The sequence below is a fragment of the Elephas maximus genome, chromosome 10 (genome assembly GCF_024166365.1).
Source record: "Elephas maximus indicus isolate mEleMax1 chromosome 10, mEleMax1 primary haplotype, whole genome shotgun sequence".
NCBI lineage: Eukaryota > Metazoa > Chordata > Mammalia > Proboscidea > Elephantidae > Elephas > Elephas maximus.
This window is the reverse complement of record NC_064828.1, coordinates 105,874,347-105,899,686: the sequence shown is the minus strand read 5'-3', so window position 1 is coordinate 105,899,686 and position 25,340 is coordinate 105,874,347. Positions and strand designations below refer to the sequence as shown.

The following is a 25,340-nucleotide window of genomic DNA, read 5'->3' as shown; positions in this document are numbered from 1 at the left end:
AAGTCACCTTTCATGCGCTGTCCTCCTTGATCCTGGTATTTAGGACATAACCGTTCCTTTTGTGTATATTCCACCAGATTGTGGCCCCGTACACTCCTTATATTACAGGTTAGGTAGCCCTGTACACTCCTTGTATTACAGGTTAGGTAGCCCTGTACACTCCTTGTATTACAGGTTAGGTAGCCCTGTACACTCCTTGTATTACAAGTTAGGTAGCCCTGTACACTCCTTCTATTACAGGTTCAGTAGCCCTGTACACTCCTTGTATTACAGGTTTGGTAGCCCTGTACATTCCTTGTATTACAGGTTAGGTAGCCCTGTACACTCCTTGTATTATTACAGGTTAGGTTTATTGATTTCCATCCTCTCGACTGGAATGGAAGCTTCCTGAAGGCAGGGCCCATATCTAGGTCAGCTGTAAATTCCCTATGGGACCAACAGACAGGAGCTATTCAATCAACATTCATCCAGTGACCAAATATTAAACCCAAGAATGGCTTCCTACCTGAGGTCATCGAAACTACCCCCCAAGTACAGGCCAGAGCCCCAGTGGCACAGTGGTTAAAGAGCTTGGCTGCTAACCAAAAGGTCAGCAGTTTGTGACAGAATAGAACTGCCCCATAGGGTTTTCTTGACTGTAATCTTTATAGAAACAGATCACAAGGTCTTTCTCCCACAAAGCCACTGGATAGGTTCAAACCACCGACCTTTTGGTTAGCAGCTAAGCACTTGACCACTGTGCCACCAAGGCTCCTAAAGTTTTCATACATGTAGTTATTTCCACCAGCACGCAGGTTAGGTACAGAGCTGAGTCAGCTGGTGTGAGACAGGCCCAGCCAAGCAGTTGGTGCCTGAACATGGCATGTATAATAGAATCCAAAGTCAGACATCCGTAGCATGAAATGAGATAAACTGATGGTGACGGTCATGTGACCTGGTACCTGGAGGGACAATATAAATTATTTCCATCTTTCTACTCTAACCAGAAATTCCACCAAGCACGATGCTTTCGCTGAATTCTATTCATGGTTTTATGGGTCAACTTTGAGAAGCCCTAGATAACTGATTTTCTCTATTTTACAAGGTGGGAATGTTCTTCAAAGGGTTAAGTGTCTATTACAGCGAAGTAAGGAGCCCTGGTGGCATAGTGGTTAAGCGCTTGGCTGCTAACCAAAAAGTCAGCAGTTCAAATCCACCAGCCACTCCTTGGAAATGGTATGGGGCAGTTCTACTCTGCCCTATAGAGTCACTACGAGTCTGAGCCGACTCAACAGCACCTAACAACACAGCCTGCTCCTTGCACAGCCCTTTGCACTTTAATCCCTAAGATCCTGTGAGATGGTTAGACAAACAGCCTCTTCATCACACCCATTTCACAGACGGGAAACTAAGGCTGGCATAGCCTAAGTGACCTGCACAAAACTGCACAGGTTGTATCAGGGTCAGAATGCAAACTCTGGTCTCCAAATTCAGCTCTCATTCATTGGGTCCCACGCTTGGGACAGAAAGGACCAGGTCTGGGGCAAACTCTCCGAGGCCCAACACCTATGCCCTGCAGCCAGCGACAGGCAAGGCCTAGGCAGTCTCCTAGCACCAGCCATGCAAAAAGTCAACAGCTTCTCGTCTTCAAAGAATTAAAAACCCGCAGACAGAAGCTCCAGAAACTCATTTTTAAGTTTTGCTCAAAATATAGCAAGTGCTACATTTACAAAAATTCATCCTCAATTCCTCGTCCGAGGCCGATTGCAAACACTGATCCTGTAAAGTTACGGTTCAATGTGAATGATCTTTCAGAAGCCATGCCAGCAGCAAAGACTCAAATAGCGCTCGCTTGGTGCCAGGCACGCTCCTGAGCACTTTACGTGGAGGAACACGTTCAGTGCTCACATCCCTGCGAGGAAGGTGTCGTTATGAACTCCGTTCTACAGAAAGGGAAACGAGGTCTGAACACACACACACACACATCCTTAATAAGCACCAGGCATTATTCCAGAGCTTAAAACCAAATTAAACCAGTTGCCGTCGAGTGGATTCTGACAGAGTAGAACTGCAACCTGGGGTTTCCAAAGCTGTCATCTTTAAGGGAGCAGACCACCACATCTTTCTCCCGTGCAGCAGCTGGTAGGTTCAAACCGCCAACCTTTTTCAGCAGCTAAGCACTTTAACCACTGTGCCACCAGGGCTCCGTTCTAGAGTGTAGAGTGTATCAATAAACAAAATAACCCTGCTGCTTCCCTTAGATTAGAAGGCAAGGGTCAAACCGCTTCTTCAAGGTCACAAAACTGCTAAGTAGCAGAGACAGGATTTGAGACCAGGCAGTCTGGCTCCAGGGTCCATGGTCTTAACCCCTAAGCTATAATACCCCTACTCCTGACTGGGTGTCCTGATCTGCCCCAAGGCATAAACAGGCTAGAAGGGATTGCCAGCAAGGTGTCAGTCCCTTCTGCAGGGCACAGCTACCTGATGGGTAGAATGACAGGGTCTGTCCATGCAGCTACCTGCTGGGTAGAATGAGGTGGTCTGTCCATCCAGCCTCCATCTGCTGCAAGGCAAATTTATGTGAGACTCCAAGCTAGGACCTAGAGCCGAGGCTGAAAGAGACAGTCCCTGACCTCAAGGGGTTCAAAGGCCAGAGGGGAAGGCTGGCGAAGGCCATGTTATTATCACTGCAGTCTGCCATGAGCTATACCTGAGCCGAGGGCACCTGAGAATCCAGGTGACTGCCCTCAGTGCGGCTCAGCAAGGCCACTGTGAACCAGTTTGCCAACTTCACCCCCATGAGCACATGTGTTTTCCTGGGCCACAGCGGTAGGTGCCCGGCAGCTCCTAACCCCCTCAGTTGTTAAAAACAAAACAAAACAAAACAAAAAAACAACAAATCAAAGTAATCTGATTCAGCCGTAGCCCGGTCGGGCGGGCACTCAGTCCTTGCTAAATCCCCAAAGCTTAATTACCTGCCATTGTGCCTGGTAATCTTAGGAGATGTTTGTTTTCTCTCTGCCCTCGGACAGCCAATGAACGAGACACAGCGTTGCTAGTAAGCATTCCTCCAGGTGCTGAGATTTCTCAGGAGCACCAGCCTGTCCCCCCATTCCACTGCACACACTCTGACAGCGGGGACCAGAACTCCGCCAGCTTCAGAGTGTAGGACGGCACAGGGCATGCAGACCCTGGAGAAACCCGTGGTGCATTTGATCCCTTGGGCAATTACGCCGAGACCCAGGGCTGCAACCATGCAGGGCCGGGTTAGCAAAGGCAGTAGCGGGCGCAGAAACTGAGTGGTCCACCTCCCCGTCTCCAAGGGGCTGACCCACTCAGCAGAGATCACCTTCGTGTCCCAGGCGTAGAGTGCCCTCCTGGTCCTTTCCCAAGGAGGCCATCCACTGCTCTTTCAGGGGAGACAGTAAATTATCTTGGCACATTTATTTTTCTTCCTTTGTTGTAAAATGCTAAACTGGAAGGGCCTCTTCAGTAATGGACAGTGTTTAATAAAAAAATCCCTTTTCACACATTGGACTTTTCTGTTGAGTCGAACGGCTGGGATCTCTTCCACCCAAGGCGACACATGGCAAAGCTTTGCGGTTTCCATTTTTAACTTGGTGAGGAACGTTCCTCAGAGTTCAAGAGGCTGCCGAGTGGGCGCGCTCTGGATCGCAGGAGGCCCGCAGCATGGTGCTGAGAGTGGAGACTCTGGAAGTCACGGGGGGAGCAGATGGCCCGGGAAGAGGAGAGATTGCAAGCAGATGGTCCCGATAGTTTGGATAAGGCAAAAAAACTTTTGATTGCAAACAAATCAGTATTAGAAACATAGCAAGAATTGGGGCCCACACAGATGTCTGCTGTTATAACGGACAGGCACCCCACGTCTGCCAGAGGGGCGTGCACCCAGGACCTCGAGAGGGGCTGAAGGTTGCAACAGCAGTCTTCATCTCTAATTTGTCTTTCTCCATGCTGCTTATTAGTAACTGTGGATACGGAGACAGGCTCACAGTTCAGAAAACCCAAATTAAAAAAAAAAAAAAAACCTGGCTTTGCTTTTGGCTGGCTGGGTGACCTTGGACTAGTTACTTAATGTCTCTGGGTCTCCTTTTCCTTGTCTGCAGGAGGAAGACAATGATAGTAGCTACGTAAAGGGTTGTTTGTTGTGGTTTCTGTTAGCTGTCATGAGTCAGCCCCCGACTCATGGCGACCCCACTACGCCATCCCCATGCTTGGCTTGGATCGTCATGATCTATCCCACTGGCTGATCTTCAGAAGTAGGTAAGTTAACACACAGAAAGCGCTACAGATAGCACCAGGCACGTAGTAATTCGGTGTCAGCCATGACTGTGGTGATGATAACACCTACCCTGTGGCTGGTGCTGCCTAAATACCCCTGTACATCCTGTGGTCTGCCTCTGACAGCAGCTGTACCAGGTCGGTAGAAGCTGCTGTCATCCTCATTTTACAAAAGAGAAAAAAACGAAGCCTCGAGAGATTATGTAACTTGCCCAAGGTCACACGGCTAGTAAGTGGCAAGCTGGGACTGAAACCCACATGTCTGCCTTCACCACGTCAAACTGCCACCCACCGCCAAGAAAGAGCTGGTGCCTGCTGGGATAGTTTTCTGGCTGCTAGGAATCTCTATACTTATCCCGTGTAAACTCCTTTTGTTAAAAAAGAAGAAAAAAGGCATTAAGTCCCAGGCAGGATCTTGGCAGAGTTAAGACTAGAACCCAAATCTTGATCCACTGTATAACACACCCCACTGCCATGCCCCAAAGAAGGAAGAATAGGTACATGATGGCCGACGGCTGTCTTCCTCAGTCTCCCTTAGTGATCGATCGTGGCCCTGCCAGCCTGTCCTAAGGTGGCTGGTGGCACTTTCCCCAAGAAGCCACCTGGCTCTCTGGAGGATGTCCTGCCTAAGAAACGCCCTCCCAGGCTGCCCCTGCCCCCTCGGGAGACTAACCGAACTGCGATCTCCCTGCCCACAGAAATGAGTTCAAGTCTTTCCTTTTCTGACTCAGGATTCGCTTTTATGTAACAACTTTGAAACTCTGAATTTGTGACGTGTCCTGCCAGCCTGCTGAAGAGGCCTTCCTGCAGACTTTTGTTCAGAACTCACACGCTTCGTCTTGCTGCCAGAACTGCCTCACCTCCACGCCCACTTGTCCTGATGGACTCTTCGCAGCTCTAGGCCCCGGCCTCCTACTCCTGGTTTCTCATGCCTTCCACACCCTGCTCCCCACACAGGTGCCTGCAGAGATAGCCTGAAGCAGGTACAGCTCTGTGGTCTCACCTCCTCCTAACCCACCTCAACACCAGCCCCCTGGGCGAGGTCCCACCTCCACCAGACTTCACCCCCCACACAGTGGCCTTTACATCAGCCCTGGTGCAGAATGAAAAGCGAGGGTCAATGAGAGCTAAGATGGCCACGAAAGACCCTCTGTCTCCCTCCTGTATCCGACTCCTTATACCCTGAAACCCTGTGACCACCAGCCTCTTCAGGACCCCTCTCAAGCAGCCTTCCCTCAGCCCTCTTCTCCCAGCCTTCCTTCCATGGACACATACAAGCGCCAGGCATTCAGAACATATTGAGAAAGACCACAACCAAACATGACAAAGCAAATCTTAAAGGAGCCCTCGTGGCACAACGATTAAGTGCTCAGCTGCTAACAGAAAGGTTGGTGGTTCAAACCCACCCAGCTGCTCTGCAGGAGAAAAGACCTGGCTATCTGCTCCCGTAAAGATTACAGCCTAGAAAACCCTATGGGGCCATCCTACTCTGTCACATAGGGTCTCTATGAGTTGGAACCGACTTGACAGAACCTAACAACAACAATCAAACCAAAAAAACTCATTGCCGTCAAGTCGATTCTGACTCATAGCAACACTATAGGACAGAGTAGAACTGTCCCATAGGGTTTCCAAGGAGCACCTGGTGGATCTGAACTGCCGACCTTTTGGTTAACAGTCGTAGCTCTTAACCACTACGTCACCAGGGTTTCCAACAACAACAAAGCAGGATTTAAATTCCTCCCATAACAGTGGGAAAACCAAGCTCTTTCCTTTCTCTCTCTCTCTCTCTCTTTAAACATGAGGCATAAGGTACTGGAAACCCAAACAGGGATGACATATCAGAAGGTTAGCCACTTACCATTCAATTTCAGATATGGGGCTTTGGAAAGGCAGTGTAAGAATGGGGAAGCCACGCCCACCTCAGCTAAATAGCCAAAAGGTATGCTACCACCCAACTGTCAAGACTGAGACAAAAAGCAAACAGCTTTTCTATTTCAGAGGCAAGTTTTACAAGGTACGTCATCCTCTAGCATCCAAATCCTCAAGAGATAAGTCAAAACAAGAAAATTGTTTCCAGAAAAGAAAAAAAAAATGTTTGGCAAGATGTTGTTTACCTTTTAACTTGTCCTCATAAAATTCAATTGACAAATAGTTATTCAGCACCTACTATACACAGGCATTGTATTATCTCTAGGGTAGGCAGATGAAAAATAATAATAATGAAAATAGAACCTAATGTCTGAACACATACTACGTGTCAAGTGCTGTTCTAAACTCTTAATGGGTATCTACTCATTTAATCCTAACAACCCGATGAGGCAGATGCAGTTATCACCCTCTTAAGCCAGTTGCTGTCAAGTCAATTCCAAATCATGGCCACGGAGTGCTCCACAGAGTCTTCAGTGGCTGATTTTTTAGAAGTAGATCACCAGGGAGGACTCGAACCTCCAACCTTTCAATTAGCAGCTGGGTGTGTTAACCATTTATACCACCCGGGGACTCCCCATTACTCCCTTAGTGTCCCCATTTTACAGATGAAAAAAGTAACACACAGACTGTGGTTGAAAAAAGCAAACAAGGCTTCTACCTTTTATATCCTGTTTAGCTGGAGTGGGCAGGGGAAACAAATTCTATAACAATGAATAAAACTGGTGCCCTGCAAAGAGCTAAATCAAAACACTGTGATCACGAGTGACTTAGAGGCTGCTTTGCGTTGGACTATCAGGGAAGGCCTCTGGGTGGAACAACAGCCAGAAGGAAGCCACCATGTTGGATCTGTGGGGAGGAGATATTCTCAGACGCTACAAAAGCTGGCCACAGAATTCATCCGTCACTGGTTCTGACTTCTTAGGCAGCCATAGCATCCGTGTGTTTAGGAGCTCTGCAGGTATTTCTCACCTGCAGGCCAGGGTTGAGAAACACCTATTTCTATCCTTAGCTGTCGTCTAACGCCAGGTGCCACCATGGGAAGATGTGTGGAAACATGTTGGTTCCCAGGGGACTCAAACTCACTGCCACTCATCCCTACTTTCCACATTTTGGATGGAGGAGCCCACCTCTGCACAGACCATGAAAATAAAGATCAAAGGCCCATAGGCCCGGGTCATGCCTTTAGATCTCTGGGGAAAAATTAAGTAATGAATTTTCCACATCAGCAGCCAAAAATGAAGCTGACTTCATTTTTTTTTTTTTAAGCTTCCCTACGTTTAAAAAAACTAACCAGTTTTCAGGAAAATCCTGATGTTAAACAAAGTATTAGCTTTTATTCAACATTTAAATATTTACTGAGCACCGACCAAGTGGCAGGCAGTGTTCTGGTTCAGTGCTTCTGACCATGTGTGTACGTACGAATCACCTGGTTTCTCCCTAGGTGGTACAAATGCTGTGGACTCAAGCAATAACCTAAAGGTTAGCAGTTCAAACCCAGCCTGTGGTACCATGGAAGAAAAGGCCTGGAGACTTGCTTCCGTTAAGGTTACAGCCAAGAAAACCCCATGGGGCAGTTCAACTCTGTAATGCATGGGGTTGCCAGGATTTGGATTCACTCCACAGCAACTAGCAGCAACGACAAGCTCCCAGGCGATGCTGACCACACACTGAGTGGCAAAGCTCTAGTCCAGTAAGTCTCGACTCTGGCTTCATCTTGGAATCGCCTGGGGAGCTCTGACTCCTGAGCCCCGGAATGAAACCAGACCTCCGCAGGTGGGTTCTGGGTGTTTTAAAAATGTACATAAAGGTCTCAAGCTGTTTTTAATGTGCAGCCACTTCTCTTCTGACTCCAAAGTCAGTGTCTTGTCCCCCATCCCTCTTCTTTTTCTAGTGCTTTCTCTGTCACACTGCCACCATGTAGGAGATGAGAGGACGTGGAAAGGGAAGTGAGGAGCAATGGCGGAAGGCATCCATCTCCATTAATTAACTAATGAGGGCAGTAACCGTTATGGTTAAGCAAATGGCCCCAGGAGTCAGGCTATCCGGGTTCAAATCCCACCCTGCTGCTTCTTAGCCATGTGCCTCATGCAAGTCGCCGGCCCTCTCTGAGCCTCAGTTTCATCATCTGTAAAACAGAGACAGTAATAACGCATCTATCTCATTGCGTTGTTGGCAGGGTTAAATTAGAGGAATGTGTGGCACAGGGTCACTTCCATGGAAGTGCTGCCCCTTAGTCACTGGCATCCTGTATGGCACTTCGCAGTAACTGCTTCATTTATCCATCGTTATCGCTTACAATACTTGTGGGTTCTGGAGCCGGCCACCTGGACTCTGCCACTTGCTAAAGGAGTGGTTCAGAGTTTAAAAACAACAATAACAATAACGAAACCCACTCTACCTGGCACAGACCAGTGAGCAAGGAGATAGCCCTCAAGGGGAGACAGATGATGAATAAACAAATTATTTCAGATGGTGACAGAAACCCGTTGCTGTTGAGTTAATTCCAACTCATGGTGACTCCATGTGTTACACAGTAGACCTGCTCCATAGGGTTTTCTTGGCTGTAATCTTTATAGAAACAGATCACCAGGTCTTTCTTCCACAGCGCCACTGGGTGGGTTTGAACCACCCACCTTTAGGTTAGCAGCCGATCACGAATGCTTGTGTCACCCAGGGACCTTCTCAGATGGTGACACATGTTATAAAAACGATATGGGGTTATGTGCCAGGGGGTGGTTGAGAAGCATGCATAGTGGTCAGGGAAGGCCTGGTTGGGGTGGGGGGCCCTTAAGCTGGAACACAAATAATGAGATGGAAATAAATAACCAGGATCTGGGGAAATGACGGAGGCAGAGCAAAGAGTCCACTCTCCACAGAGAGTCTTAAGTGAAGACTAGGGCAGGGTCCTGCTCATAGTTTTAGGAAACGAAGTCCCCTCCTTCCACAGGCAATGAGGAACATTCAGATGGCACAGAAAACAGGACACAGTCCCTGTCCTGGGGGTTCTTGCAAAGACATGACCTAATGTGGGTTGAACACCAAATGTGGGTGTTAGCTCTGGCTCTGAATGCTTTGACTCTGTAGGAACTCTGAAAGCCCCATCTTCTCACATCCCTAAAGGACTTGGATATCAGGACTAGAAGCCCTTGAGCTTTGGAGACAATGCAGAAGGAAGCCTCCAGAAGATGCAAGAATTCCCTCAACTCTTTATGGGGAGACTTCTGTAACTGTGTAGAAAAGAGGGCAGCCATTGGATACCACCTTCTGTCATGCCCTGAAACTCAAGGTTGGAGCTCTGGTCCACCTTTACAGCAGCCCCAACCTGTGCTGAGCAGTTGTGAATTGAGTCCTGCTCCCCATTACTGACCCCCAGCCCCCTACTCCCACTCCCAGGCCTGTCTAGAGGAGGGAAGGAATTCTGTCTCCTCCCTCCTGAGGTGCAGCCTGTGACCCAGATCTAAGCCAGTCCTGGGTGCCCAGCAACTGGCTCAGGATGGTCCCGTGACACAATCCAACCCAACCCAATCAATCAAACTTCCATAATTTTGCAGAAGCTGCTTAGCCACAGATGCCCTCTTTCCTAGCATTTTTGGGCCTGGAAGAACGTAAGACTGGAGCCGTACGACCACCTTCCCATGCTGGAGAAGTCCAGAGGCAGAGAGAAACTGAGTCACATACACCTCTTAACCTTTGGTGCTACACTTTCAGCTATTGAGCCAACAAGTTCCTTAATTTGCTGAGCCCAGTTTGGGGAGTTTTCTGTTGTCGCAATGAGGCCTGCCTCATCTAAACCCCAAGACAATGACACAAAACCACATCAGACCGCTCACCCTCCCCCGAGCTCCTCAGGGGCCACCCGTGGGGCTGCTCATTGGGACACCATTACAGTCCTTCATTGCCACCGAGTCGTCCCCAAGTTGAGACCTTGTCTTCTCTACAAGACTGTAAGCTAGTTGACAGGAGGGGCTGCATCTTAGGCCTTTTTATACTCCCCCCACGGGTGCCCACCAGGGCTGGACACAACAGGTGCTTCTATATTAAAAAAAAAAAACAGTAGCTGGTGAGTCAATTCTGAATCATGGCAACCCCATCTGTGCAAAGTAGAACTACGCCACAGAGTTTTCAAGGCTGTGACCTTTCAGAAGCAGATCGCCAGGTCTTTCTTCTAAGACACCTCTACATGACTGATTCTGAACCATGAGCCTTTCATTTAGTAGTCAAGCGCTTAGCCAACTGTGCCATTCCTGCCTGTGAAATAGAAAAGGGGTCGATATTCTCATACTCCAGGGAGAAGGAGCCTGGAAGGAAAGTCAAGCCCCAGCTCTGCCTGACCTGAGAGGAGAGCTGGGAGCAGGTGCGATGGAGTGGGGAGGGCATGAGATTTGGAGCCAGACGCCCCAGGAAGGCTCCTGGCAGCTGGGTGCTCTTGGAAACTCACTAAACTTCTGAGCTTCACTGTCCTCATCTTTGCAAAAACGCTGTCAGGATTAAAATGCTGCCTACATCAAAATGCACTTTCATCCCATCATTCAACCAATATTTACCGAGTCCTTGCTGTGTGCCAGGCCCAGTTCTGAAAGCGGTCAACACAATGCACAATGCAAATGTTAATCATTGCTAATGATATTGCTGCCGTCCCTCTCATTCCCTCTCCACAAAAGGGACAAGGTCAGGTCTTCCTGCCAACTGACTGCTAATCCAATAGTGTGATAATTTTTTATCAAAAAGTACAGTGAAGATCCAGGGCAACAAGGGGCATGGAGGAACAGCCAGAACGCTCCCTAGATGCGAGGATGGCGAGACTTTGTCTCACTTCCTTTGGACATATTACCAGGAGAGGCCTGTCCCTGGAGAAGGACGTCATGCTTGGTAGAAGGTCAGCAAAAAAGAGGAAGACCCTCAATGAGATGGATTGACACAGCGGCTGCAACAATGGGCTCAAGCATAACAACGATTGTGAGGATGGCACAGGACCGGGCAGTGTTTTATTCTGTTGTGCATCAGGTTGCAATGAGTCAGGAGTGACTTGATGACATCTAAGAACAACATCACAGAAAATGCAGCCCTAAGCTGACATGCCCAGACTGTGTGACAGAAGTTACCCAAGAAGTGAACTAGAAACCAGTTAAAAATACGCTAACCCTGCTTCTTTACTCGGAGCGGCTAACACTTTCCTCAACGTTCCCTATGTGGCTGGTGCCAATTCTAGTGCTCAGGACCCTGTGGACCCCAGCCTTACACAACCCCCGGCACATGTTGGTTCACCACACACATCCACCACCTCTGGCTAAGGAAAACGATGTACTGGGGGGGAGTTAACAGGTACAGCCACCTGCTGGGTCCCCGGGATCCAGGGAATATCTCAGGACAGGATGGTCCAGGTTGGAAAGGAATCCCACAACTTCTTTACAAGCCTGTGCTCTTCTACCTCCTATGCCCCAAACGGACTCCTCCCAAGGCATCCTGAGATAAGGGAAGTCGGGGATGCAGAAAAGATCACAGCAGGTGTTCTCAACCAAGCTTTGAGTGAAAGCCCTGGCCTTCAAAAGTGAGCAGAACCAACCAAACGTTTCAGTGGCACAGGTCCAGGTCCTCATTCCAGCCTCGCCACCCACAAGTGTCATGACTTTGAGCAACTCATGTCACCTCCCTTGGTCTTTCCTAACCTGGAGAACAGGGATAAGACCTGCCTGAGAGGGTGTGAGGACAGGACTGCGACTCAGGTGCTGCTCTTTTGCCGTGGTTTCCTTTCCTCCTGCACACATTCCCGTCCAGACCCTCAAGAGACTCTTCCAACAGCCCTGGAGCAGGCAAGGAATGTTCTGCCCATTTCACAGGTAAGGAAACACACAAAGACATTAGGTGACTTGCCTAGCAACTAGGTGAACAAGCCAAGTGATACCTGGCTAGAACAAAACCTCGTAGTTTCCAAAAGGCTTTCAAACACATTATGCCACAAAGACCCAAGAGTCGGAGCTGGAGCTAAAGTCCAGGACTTCCCTATCTGAGGTCTGGGCACTTTCCATACCCCTCGCTGCTTGTCAGTACACACTCTTCACCTGAGAACCTTCTTCACTTGTTTCAACAAAACCTGCCTATGGCAAGGGGACACACGAGGTATCATCCCCAGGACCCTACTGCCTCTGATCCCCTAGAGAAGTCTGAAGAAGAACATCAAAACTACCTTCCAAAAATGCACAACAGAATTTCACATTCTCAGTGGAAGCCACACTCTCTGGATCCATAGAGGGTAGATGAGTCCCTGAAGCTACTGCCCTGAGATAATCTTAAAACCTTAAACAGAAACTATCTCCTGAGGTCTTCTTTGAACCAAAAAATAGCTTATCTTAATTAGTAAATGACATCTGCTTTGAGCATTGTGTTCTTTCAAAGAACTATCTATGTGAGATGAAGTTGACAAAGGCAACTCGAAAGGCTGGATGGGAAGCTTCGGGGGCAGTGAGTTTAAGATAACGGTGGTGGAATAATGTAGAAAAGGATAGCGAGAATGGCAGCACAACTTGTAGAACGTAACCCGGTGTCACCGAATTGCACATGTAGAAATTGCCAAAATGGTGTATCTTTGGCTGTGTACGCTTTCATAAAAATTAAAAACAAAACTACCTCCCAGGGTGAGCAGAATCCATCCATCTCCCGGGGTGTAACACCACCGGGAATTTCCATTCCAGAGAGGGGGTCCCAGTGCCCCAGAGCGTCCAACCCCTGCAGTTCCAGGGCATGTCCTAACTCTGGGGGGTCATCCCAAAGTGCCATCCGCCAGAGCCAAGCACATGGATTGCCTGCCCTAGAGCCCCGGCAGATGGATACAGTGAACAAAAGGCGAAGCAAACAAAGACACACAGGCAAACAAACAAAATCAAGAGAGCGGGGAGAACACTTAGCCTTTAGGAGCATTGTGAGAACAAAAATAAATGTTGTAAACTCTTGAACTTGACCTTTCCAGTTGTTGGATAAGGAGAGCACTTGAGTTGCTTAGCAGCACAGCTGATAAATGTCTGTCTGTTCATTACCTTTCAACAACTGGTAGCTACCCTTTCCCACTCAGGTACATAAAAATCACCTTTCCCAGCTCTGGCTGCAACTGTCCACGTAAGCACTGACTCCAGGCCAGGCCAGATGCCTTGCGGTGCGGGAGATGTTTTCTTACCAGGATCTGTGCAGTTCTTAGTGGCCTGAGTCCCGTTGACTGGTGCCATCAGCTTTCTATTTCTCCATGAGTCTGGTGGAACATGTTGGCTAGCAGAAGCTGTTTCATGCCCTGGATTGGAAAATAAGTCAATATATTACCGCATTCTCAAACTGACCTCACATGTGTGTATCAAGCTATGTCAGCAATGGCCCTGTTTGACTACAGGGAGCCACCTGTAGAGTGTGATACAATTATTAGTTCAATACCCCCACTCACATATAACGATGTTTCCTGAAACTAGTTCATTGTTTCTAGTTCCAGACGGGTCAACAATACGTGATCTGACTTTGGGCAAGACCTCTCTGGCCTGAACCCCTCAGAGATGCAATAAAAGGCTTGGATTCAGTTGTCACTGAGTCAACCCTGACTCACCTTACAGTAGAACTGTGTTCAATGCCTGATTTTTTGGAAGCAGATCGCCAGGCTTATCTTTCAAGGCACCTCTGGGTACACTTGAACCTCCAACCCTTTGGTTAGCAGCTGAGCGTGTTAACCATTTGCACCACCCAGAGACTCCAAAAAAAAAAAAAAAAAAAAAACACACCAAACCCGCTGCTGTTGAGTTGATTCCAACTCATAGTGACCCTAAAGGACAGAGTAGAACTGCCCCATAGGGTTTCCAAGGAGCAGCTGGTAGATTTGAACTGCCAACCTTTGGGTGAGTAGCCAAGTTCATTTGGATAGGTGACTACTAAGTTCTCTTCCAGTAAAGACACTCAGGCAGCCCCTGCCCTGGTAGAGGCTACAAATGGCTAGCTAAGTCAGCAAGCAAATAGAGAAGGGTGATGGGGTCTAGTCCAGTGCTTCTCACACCTGAACGTCCAAACACGTCACCTGGGGACGTTAAAATGCAGACTCTGGCTCAGTAGGTCTGGGGTGGGATCTAATTCTGCACTTCTAACAAGATCCCTGGGGATGCTGATGCTCCAAGGATCACACTGAGTAACCACAGAGAACCTATGGATCCCAGGGACTGACTGCAGTGAAACTCCTAAAGGTAATTCCCGATCTAGCACATAAAAAGCGAGTCTCGTTTTCTGACCTTTACAGTATTCATTTACCTCCTGATGCACACACAGCTTGGGCTGGATAACAATGCCTCCTCCGAAAGGCTGACGTCTAAGGGCCTCTGGGCATTTTGTTATTTCTGGTGTGTGTAATTGAGGGGAAAACAAAACACTTCAACTGGCCCGATCGCAAAGCTCCACATATTAAGATGTTCAAATAACCTTCCTGGGTTTCTTTTGGAAGAGGTACATCTTAACCCTGTAGTCTCGAGCCCAAAGTTCAGGTTTTGAAAGGCAGTATTTTTTTTTTTAAAGTTCAGTCAAGGTTCACCTGGCTTTTACTTGTCACTATAAACCTCTCTAGTCTCTAAATGCTTATGACCTTCCTAATTGCTCCAGAAGGGACCACAGACAGAGCTTTACACCTCCATGCTGAGGGGGCCAAATCACCTACATTTCTTCTTCTTTTTTTAAATGTGAAAAATAACACAAAAAAGTTCAGAGCATCCAACTTAAAACTGGAATTAGGATGATATGAATGTCTTCTGAAGGTTACACATGGGCTCACATGCCCACAAACACACATTTTGGCTAAGTTTCTTCTCTTTCCCCACTCCAACTCAAATCTGCATATCCTAGGAGACTCCCAAATCCCTGGTCTCTTCTTGGAGGAGGAGGGTGTGGACTGTGGCACAGACACCGGCCCTCTCCTGCCCTGGGGATTAGGAGGAGTTGAGAGAAGAGATGCTGAAACAGGGCAGCAATCCCCCGCGGGAACAGATTGCCCCACACATTTAGGATTTCAGGAGGACGTGTCAGGAAGGACCCCCAGGGCGCCCCTCTGGACCTGGGGAGGGCGAGGGGAGGGCCCAGAGGCAATAGAAATCCCTGCCTTTGCATCTGAGCTTTCTCTAGGGACACGAGGCACAACCCTCGCCGCTCCGCAGAGGAGGACAGAGGACCACTCCGTTTAGCCCTTCCCAGACCAGGAAAATCCACTCCCCGATGCCACCGCTGCCCTGACCCTTCCCCGTGCACTCCAGGGACAGAACTCGGGCACCGAGGGGCCAGTAGTTCAAGGCTGTTGTCTTCACTGTAACAGACACTTTGCCGTGACCTACGCCCCCAGGGGCGGTACGCAGCTCTAGGGAACGGCCGCCACACCTCAGAACGCAGGTATCAGCACTCCTGGGTGCGTTTTATCTCCCCGGCGGGGAGGGGACTAAATGAACCCTTGAGACCAAACCGGCGAGGAGGCGGGGAGACATCTCGGAGCTGCCCCGCCAGCTTCCCAGCCCAAGTCCCCCAACTCCCGTGGCACGGGCGGGGGAAGCCTGCACCAGGCACCTACCCAAGCTGCCGATGAGGCCAGATGCACAGCACACCAGGGCCAGCACCGCGCAAACGAAGCCAACTTGCTGCAGCAGCATCTCTCGCCTCCTGCGAACTTTGCGCGGCGGCCGGAGGGGCCTGCAGAGCGCCATCCCAGAGCGCCTGGGTGCAGCCCCGGGGAGCGGATGGAGATCTTCAGCGGCCGGAGTCCTCTCTGTAGCTGAGAGGCGCTAGGGCGGGAGCAGGCGACGCGGGGCTCAGAAGCGAAGGGCTCCGGGCCAAAGCCTCATGCCCCGCAGGCGAGGTCAACCCGGGAGCTCGGAAGGGAGAGAAGCAGTGGGGCTCCTGGAGCCGCCAGGGCTTAGAGTCCCGCGCGCGCCGTGCGCGCTCCGCGTACCATGGCTCGGGGGTGAGGAGGCGACGCCGGCGCGGTGGCGCTGGCGGCCCTGGCTCGCAAGGCTGGCGCAGTCCCGACGCTGGAGCCGCTACCTGGCGCTCCGCCTCGGCGCGCTCGCCCGGGGGCGCTGGCTGGGAACACTCAATGCGCCTCCGCGCCCCGCGCCACAGCACCCACTCGCAGCATCCTCCCCCTTCAAGTTTGGCAGCGGCTGCGCAGCGCGCCGGCGATGCTCCCCTGCTGGCCAGCGACCCAAGCCCAGGAGCCGGGTCCGCACACGGGGAGGTGGGCTGGACGCGCGGGACCTGCCGCCCGTCGCCGCGGGCGGCCTCGTCGTTGGCCTCCGAGAGCGAGCTCTCCCTGGGAACTTTCTGGCTCCTCGGCTGCCGGCGCCTGCTTGCGTCTGCGAGGCGGTGGCGCCTCTCTTCTCCTCCCCTGCGCTCGCCTCTCCCCTCCCTCCTCAGCACGTGTACTCCTCCCCAAGGGCGCACTCACCCGCGCGCTCCTCCCTTCCCCCCGGGAGGCTCAACTACTGACCAATGTGAACTCCCTCCTCCCTGCCAGACTCTCTCCCTCCTCCCCTTTGCAGCAGGGGAGCCCTTCCTCTACCCTCCGAGGCTGCTGCAGAGAGGAAAAGGTTATGGCACCGCCAGGGACTCTCGGAACAGGGGTTTCTGCAGAGCAGCGACTGCTGTCTGGGCTCCACACGACCCCCAGGCGACCCGAGGCCCCCACCACCTGCTGGGGTGGGAGAGGCAGGAGCAGACGAATAGCCCGAGCGGTGTTAGCACACAGGCTTGCGCCCAGCCAACAGGCGCCCGCGCCCGCCGGGACCCGCTGCTGCAGGGCTCCCAGGGCGGGCGCGGTGCTGTTCTGCTGGGTGCGCGACACCGACCTGCAGAACGCTCGAGACGAGGTGAAGACAGAGAGGCCCCAGAGTTCTGAGGCTCCACCACCGAGGCTGGGGCTTTTGATGTTTGGGAGCCTTGCCGCTTCGTAAAGGTTTCTGGGGTTTTTTTGTTGTTAATTTTTTTCTTCTTCTTCTTCTTCTCTCTGATCGGCTCCCTATAGTGTAAACCGCTTTAAAAATGGGGCAGAAGAGCAGCTAGCAGCTGAGTGTAATCCAGGTGCAAGCAAGCAGGTGGAGGGAACTTCAGCCAACGGCCTGAGCCAGAGAGGGTTCGTGTCTCCTGGGACGGACTTCCTTGCCCGGCCCATTCATCACGCATCTATTTAGGACCTACTTTTTTTTTTTCTTTTATGGGTGGGGAAGTTGTACTCTGTCCTATAGAGTCGCTATGAGTCGGAATCGACTCGATGGCACTGGACTGGGATGGGTTAAGGTCGCTTAAAATCTTTTTTGGAACAAGGCCAGGTCTGTTTAATTAAATAAATACACACCCACTATGTGTGGGCTCTGTGCCAAGTGCCAGCCAGTGAACAAAACAAAGTGGGTAAGACCCAGACCCTGCTTTCAAGGAACCCTAAATCAAAGGAAAGCCAGACCCTGAGATAAATGCCTTTAAGTAGGGTGAGTTGGAAAAGTCACTGCTTGCAGGCTGTGCATTATTCTCTCGCTACTCAAGAGGTGTTCCATAGGGCATGGGCCACTCCTGGGAGTTTGTGGGAAAGGCCCACCCAGCCCTACTGAGCCAGAATCTGCATTTTAACAAGATCCCAGGAGATTCACAGGCACACTCAAAAGGGAGAAGCCCCGTCCTTTTGAGCCTGTCCCAATGCCTCTAGCTGGTCAGCACCTGCACGGTTCCCTTTGGACTGAGTAGACAGAGATTCTTGTGCTGTGACAGCCTGGCACCATGGTGGCACAGCTAAGAGGCGCCTAGAGGGCCAGGGGAGGGAGAAGCTTCCCTAATTATTTTCAGCAGCCCTGTTTCAGTACCTACAAAGGCACTAAAGTCATGAACACAAGATTAATTGCAGTGGAAACCCCTAGAGGAAATGAAATGGAAAAGGCCGGTGTTGGCACGGTGTAGAAGAGCCCAGGGTTCTGTTTTACCCATCATGTTTTGCCATAATGGTGAGACTCACACTCCAGATTGGTGAGCTCTTTGGAACATGCCCTCCAGTGCCCCTGGAAAGACACTTTTTCATACTTTCGCAGGATTTTCTTCTCATTGGCCATGCTGTACAAGATGGCATTCATCAATAGCGAGTAGAAAACCATAAAACAATATTAAACATGTCACTTGGCAAGCTAGCCAAGGACCCTGAGCATCAAATTGGAGCCAAAGGAAAATGTTAAAATGATAATATGCTGTTTTCCTATCAGCGTTAGGATCACACTAGTTGAGGCCACTCCAAAGGACAAAATGCAATTCTGTTACTAGGATTTAGTATTTTCTTAAAACCTTTATCCTCGGAGCTGACCTGCTGCTGGTGAAGATGGAAATGTTTTAATCCAAAACAGGCCAAAGGAGTCATTAGATGTCTGTCTTTAAGCATTTAGCCAGCTCTTTAATAGGGCATTTCTTTTCCTTGACATTTTTTTTTCACCTGCTTTCAGTTGATAGTTAGAACGCTTAGAATAATTTCACCTGCTCAAATGGATTCCTTTTATCTGACAGTTTAAAAAGCAACTCGCTTGAAATTGTATTTTTTGCTTCATTTAAATAGTGCCCATTACCAAATAGCCTCGGCTTCAGCTCCAGTGGCTTACCCCACAGAAAAGAGAATGGGGTTTTATGCACCTTTCAGAGTCAAAGCATTCAGGAGCATCTTCCAACTCAGCAAGGCTGTAGGGACAAGTGGAAAATGTGTCTCTGGGTTCATCTCAGGCCCTGGGTCTGGCTTCCCTGCCACAGGACTCAGAGCCTTCTCCTTCTGATTCAACACAACACTGCTACACGCCCACCCAGTTGTACCTTTTCCGTAGGAAACCTCAGTCTGCGGGAGATGGGTTCGATGATATTCTCCTAAAAATCCTTTCCTATGAAATGAAGAGCCTCACCAGTTAATTTCCTCACTCAGTTTTTTTTTTTTTTGAAGTTTTACTAGTGCAATCCTCTCTATGGCATCTAATTCCTCCTTCTTGGCCTTTAAGATGACTGTATCAGCCGGCATCTAGGCATTGGATCTCTAACTGGAAGATGTTCGGAACCCCCTGGAGGGCTTATCAAAACTCGGATTGCAAGGCCCCACCCCTGGAGTTTGGCTCAGGAGGTCCAGGGGGGGGCTTGAGAATTTGCATTTCTAACAAATTCCCAGAGGACACTGCTGCTGCTGCTGCTGCTGCTGGTCCAGGGACCACACTTAGAGAACTATTGGGATAGGTTGTGCTCTGGTAATAGGAACAAAAGGAGCCCTGTTGGCGCAATGGTTAAGCACTTAACTGCTAACCGAAAGGTTGGTTGTTCGAACCCACTCAGCCACTCCATGGTAGAAAGACCTGGCAATATGCTTCCGTAAAGATTATAGCCAAGAAAACCCTGTGGGGCAGTTCTACTCTGTCACATGAGGTCACTAGGAGTCAAAAATTGACTCAAGGGCACAAAATGGCAATAGTAACAAACTTAAAATGACAAAAGCTTTTTTCTGGCTCATGCTTCTTATCTATCAAAAGGTGGTTGTGTGCACGTTGTGATTACTCAAGGACTTGGGCGCAGCCACGAAACATTGAGTTTGCCATACCAGAGGGAAAGTACAGCTCAGCAGGATCCCGCACTGGCATAGAAAGCTCTGGCTTGAAGGTGGCATGCTCACAGCCACTGACCACACTTTGGCCAAAGTGAGTCACATGACCCCACCTAACCCCAAGGAAACCAGGAACTGCCATCCTTCCCCTGCTGGCTGAGAGCCGGACTCTGCAGTAGACAGCCCCAGTGATGACCACACCTGCACAAACCTGGTCCCATCTCCCTTGCCTTCTAGAACTTTTCCCACCTGTCCCTCATCCCTAGTAGAGCTGGACCGTCCGTGTTCCAAAGCCCCTGGCGAGCATCTGCGTTACAGCACTGACATCTCATTGTTCTGTGATATCAGTGAGAGTACCTGTTTCCTCCCAGCAGGTGAGGGCCTCAGGACTGGCCATCTTCGCCATAGCTCCAAACACAGTGCCCAGCACATTAAAAACCAGTGGCCATCAAGTCGATTTTGACTTGTGGAGACCGTACATGTTTCAGAGTACAGCTGTGCTCCATAGGGTTTTCAATGGCTGATTATTTGGGAAGCAGATCACCAGGTCTTTCTGCCTTGGCGTCTCTGGTAGGACTCGAACCTCCGACCTTTTGGTTAGTACCTGAGCCTGTTAACCATTTGCACCACCCAGGGATTCTGCCCAGCACATGCGGTACTTAATAAATAATTTATTGAGAGAATGAATGAATAAATCAGCGCATTTTTTGCTACAGTGTGAAAAAGATAAAAAAATATGCCTCTGTTAGGTGATGCCCACTTCAGCACCCGCCCCAGGGTTCCCCACTAGTGTCAAGGTCACCAATAACCAGTGACTACATACATCTCAGCCAAACTTGACACTCTTGAGCTCACCCTTCTTACAAGAGTTACTTCCTTGCCTTTCTCCACAGCACCTGCTATGGTTCTCCTCCTCCCCCTACCACCTCTTCTCAGTCTCATCTGAACCCCCCCAACCCCGCCGCCGACCTGGCGCACTGGGGCTCTGTTCTTCTTCTTCTCCTCCCACTCTTACCCCTCTCCTCTGGACAAGCTCATCAGTTCTCTGGCTTAAATTACTTGCTATTAGCATGTTTAAAAAAAAACGGTGTTTGAGCTTCAATACAGAGGTATGAGTTTTCTAATTAATTCACATGGACTTGGAATTTTAAGCTTGAAGGGAACCTTGTAACCTTGCAAAGAAAAAAATAAAATTACTGCGATCTGCCGATGTTCACAAATCTGTATCTCTAGCTGCAATCTTCTCAGGAGGTCTGAGCTGCGTGCCCAGGGCACCGACGGGCCCAGCTGCCCACACCAGGAACCTGGGCCTCATCCTCGTCTTTGCGCTTCTCCACTCCCCAGCCCAGGCCATCACCGAGCCATGTTCATCCTAACTCCCCTTCTCGCCATCTCCATCAAAAACCAAAACCAAGCTCGTGGCCATTGAGTTGATTCCAACTCACGGCAACTCCATGTGTTACAGAGAAACGCCCTATAGGGTTTTCTTGGCTGTAATCTTTACAGAAGCAGATTGCCAGGCCTTTCTTCTGCAGTGTCCCTGGGTGGATTCGAACCACCAGCTTTTCTGTTAGTAGCCAAAAGCAAGCCTTTTGCACCACCCAGAGACCCTTCTATTAACACCACTGAGTCTGTTTCTCACCTGGATCACTGCGGCAACCTTCTTAACCGGTTTCTCCAACACCAGACTTTCCATTACATTCCGTTCTCCATGCAGCAGCTACGGTGAGCTTTCTGAAGGGGGAAAAAAAAAAAAATCCGATTGCCTTGTCATTGCATAAAACTCTCAGAGGCTTCCTGTTGTTCTCAGTATAAACCTCCAGCTCTTTAACTTGGCTTTTAAGACCCTGCATGATCTAAATCAGCCCCAGCCATTAGGCACCTAAAACTAAAACAAACAAACCCATTGCAGTCGAGTTGATTCCAACTCATAACGACCGTATAAGGACAGAGTAGAACTGCCCCATGGGGTTTCCAAGGAGTGGCTGGTGGATTCGAACTGCCCACCTTTTGGTGAGCAGCCAAATGCTTAACCATTAGGCCACCAGGGCTCCTAGAGTCACCTGGGGAGCTTTTTAAACACCTGGGGCGGGGCCTGGGCATCAGTATTTTCTCCACTGCTCCAGACCCTTCCGGCCTCTCTTGTCATTCCTGTCCTTTCATCCCAAACTCCAGCCACTCAGAACCTCTTCCAGGCTTGCTCTTTTTCTTCAATAGTGACACTTGCTTCATTTGCCTGGAACATTTTTTTCTACCTCCAAAGCCCCCTGTACCTGGCTAACTCTTCCTTTTGCTTCCAATCTCAGAGGTGATATCATTTCCTTCGAGAAGCCTTCCAGGAGCACTGAAGTCCCTCTTCCATATTTTCGTGGTGTCTTGTACTTCTATTGGATAATCCGTTAGGTTGCATTGGACTGCCTGTTTGCGTTTACATACAGCTTCTACCAGACCCTACACTCCGTGAGCAGAGGAACCATGTCAACCGTGTTCACTACCTGAACTTAGCAGGTGCTCAATAAATATTGGTGGAAGGAAGGGGTGAGCATCCATGGCCCACTCTCAGCCACAGGACTTGACCTGTCATGTATCTCTCATTGGCACCTACCATATGTGCTGTTTTCAGCACTGTTGTATCTTTCAACCCTCATAATTTGATGTTGTTTTTGTTAGCTGCTATTGAGCCAGCCCTTGACTCATAATGACCCCATGCACAACAGAATGAAACACTACCAGGTCCTGGGCCATCCCATCGTAAGTTGGGGATCAAATGATTGTGACCAGTAGGGTTTTCATTGGCTGATTTTTGGAAGTCAATTGCCAGACCTTTCATCCTAGTCCATTTTAGTCTAGAAGCTCCACTGAAACCTGTTTAGCAGCATAACAACATGCAAGCCCCCACTGACAGATGGGTGGTGGCTGCCCAGGGGGTGCATTGGCTAGGAATGAAGCCTGGGAGAGAATTCTACCACTGAACCACCATTGCCTTTGATCCTCATAATAGCCCTGGGGAATAGGCAGAACCAGAACTAGCATCGTCATTTTACGAATGCCTCAGGAAGTAAAGGTCCCTCACAATGAAGTGCTGACGTGAGGAGTTAGTGGTACAACCAGAATTTGAACCCAGTCTTTTGCCTGTTAGTCACATCCTTTACCTGCTACCCCATGCCACGGCTACTCATCCTGACAGGAGTGTTGGTTAGCTCATTGGAAAAATTAATTCTTGGTAGAGACAGAAGGCTATATGTCATGATGCTGTCTCCTGCCTGGGTCATCTCCTGGTTACTGACCAACTGTGGGAGCCTTTGGCCGGAGTAGACTAACAAGAGAAAGAAGCACGGACAGAATGGGCTAGAGTTTCTCCGAAATCACGTTATCTAGCTGCTACCTACTTTATAAGCCTACTTTTCCAATGCCTAAAACACGGAAATGACCAATCCCTTTGCTCACCACTCATTCAGAAAACTTTATCAAGTTTTTTGTTTTTTTTTAACTGTATAGCACTTTATGCTCATGTATCTTACCATCCAGAACCCTACGAGGAATATACCAGTTAGGGTGAAGGCTAACCTACTGTGATAAGGAAGTCCCACACCAAAGTGGCTTAAAGAACAAGCAGTTTCCAAAGACACAAGGTAATTGTAAGCCCAAGAGACAGAAAAGGCCAAATAGATCAGAGACTACATCAGCCTGAGACCAGAAGGAATAGATGGTGCCCGGCTACAACCGATGACTGCCCTGACAGTGAACACAACAGAGAATCCCTGATGGAGCAGGAGAGTAGTGGCATGTAGACCTCAAACTCTCGTAAAAGGACCAGACTTAATGGTCTGACCGAGACTAGAAGGACCCCGGAGGTCATGGTCCCTAGACCTTCTGTTAGCCCAAGACTGGAACCATTCCCAAAGCCAACTCTTTGGAGAGGGATTGGCCTGGAATATAGGATAGAAAATGATACTGGTGAGGAGTGAGCTTCTTGGCTCAAGAAGACACATGAGACTATGTGGGCGGCTCCTGTATGGAGGGGAGATGAGAAGGCAGAGGGGGACAGGAGCTGGCTGAATGGACACAGGGAATACAATGTGGAGAGAAGGAGTGTGCTGTCTCATTAGGGGGAGAGCAACTAGGAGTACATAGCGGGGTATATATGAGTTTTTGTATGGGGGACTGACCTGATTTGTAAACTTTCACTTAAAGCACAAAAAATAAAAAAAAAAAGAATAAGCAGTTTATTTCCTTCGTACAATGGTCCCCACATAAGCAGGCCACATTTGTCAGGCAGCTCTGCACCTCATTGTCACTCAGGGACCCAGGCTCCTTCCACTTTGTGGCTCTGCCATCCCCTAGAGCATCATCCTCCTCTGTGTGGTTGAAGGTGATTCACCTCCACATCTGCGTTCAAGTGACAGCAAGGGGAAAGAGAGCTGGAAGGAGGAGCACCCAATGTCCTAAGTCCCAGGCCCACAAGTGGCCCTATCACATCTCCTCACATTCCATTGGTGGAAACTTAGCCACATGACCACACCTCACCAAGGAAGGCTGGGAAACATGCCCAGTGAGAATTCTGTTCCTGTGGAAGAAGAGGATAAGGGATTTTGGTGGACAACTACCAGCCTCCACCACAGATAAGGAGACTAAGTGGCTAGTCCAAGATCCCTCGGATGATAAAAAACATATCGAAGCCTCCACTCCAAGGTGCAGACTCCAGCCTGCCCTCCATAACCTACTGCCCCTCTCTGCTTGCTCAGCTCTTGCTGGTCTGATAGTGAAGATAAGGCAGTGTTATGGACTGAACTTCAGCCCCACAAAATATGTGTTGGAGTCCTGACCTTTATAGCTGTGGATGTAAACCCATTTGGGAATAGGGTTTTCTTTGTTATGTACAAGGTCATTTCAGTGTAGGGTGTGCCACAAATCTAATCACTTCTGAGGTATAAGGAGCAGCATAGACACAGAGACAAGAAGCACAAAGGGAAAGATAGAGGCCACATGGAGACGGCCAAGGAACTGAGAAACAGAGAGAGGGCCTTCCCCTAGAGCGGCTGCCCTGAATTCCGACTTCTTGCCTCCTGAACTGTGAGAAAATGAATGTCTGGTCTTTACAGCGACCCACATGTGGTATTCCTGTTATAGCAGCACTAGGAGATTAAGACAGGTAGGTAGGGCTGACCCAAGGGGCAGTAGGAAGGACCATTTGGCTCCAAAGATGCCTCTGATTTAGACCCTTGCTAATGTTCTGCTGCTGGCTGGACCTCTCTGTGCCCAGTGTCAGCCAGGACGTTGCACAAAAGCCAGATTTCCCTTATGATCGGTGCACTCCACAGCTGAAGGCTGGAGCAGCTTGGGGGTTTGTTTTTCTGTGAGTGCCCTATTTTGTTTTCACATCTCTTTCTTTCTAATGGCTCAGCCTCAAAAGCCCTGGCCTCTCTGCATCTCTGGAAGGGCCTGCGTGCGTGGATAGGAATGACAATCGTGCCAGGAGAAAATGACAAGTGCTGGGCCAGAGGGACAGCTCTCACTGGAGGGGATTTTCATC

The 25,340-nt window shown here is 49.5% G+C and overlaps 1 protein-coding gene across 2 annotated transcripts in view; it reads right to left on the bottom strand.

The window, feature by feature from the left end:
• The window catches only part of SLC24A4 (solute carrier family 24 member 4), a 209,516-nt gene extending 193,605 nt beyond the window's left edge, over window positions 1-15,911 (bottom strand). For both annotated transcript variants that reach the window (XM_049899489.1, XM_049899490.1), the window contains exons 1-2: window positions 15,779-15,911; window positions 13,379-13,489 (exon numbers count right to left, since the gene is read on the bottom strand). In XM_049899489.1, coding sequence (XP_049755446.1) covers window positions 13,379-13,489; window positions 15,779-15,911 — 244 coding nt within the window. The remainder of the gene's footprint in view (window positions 1-13,378; window positions 13,490-15,778) is intronic.
• Window positions 15,912-25,340: the final 9,429 nt, after the last annotated feature.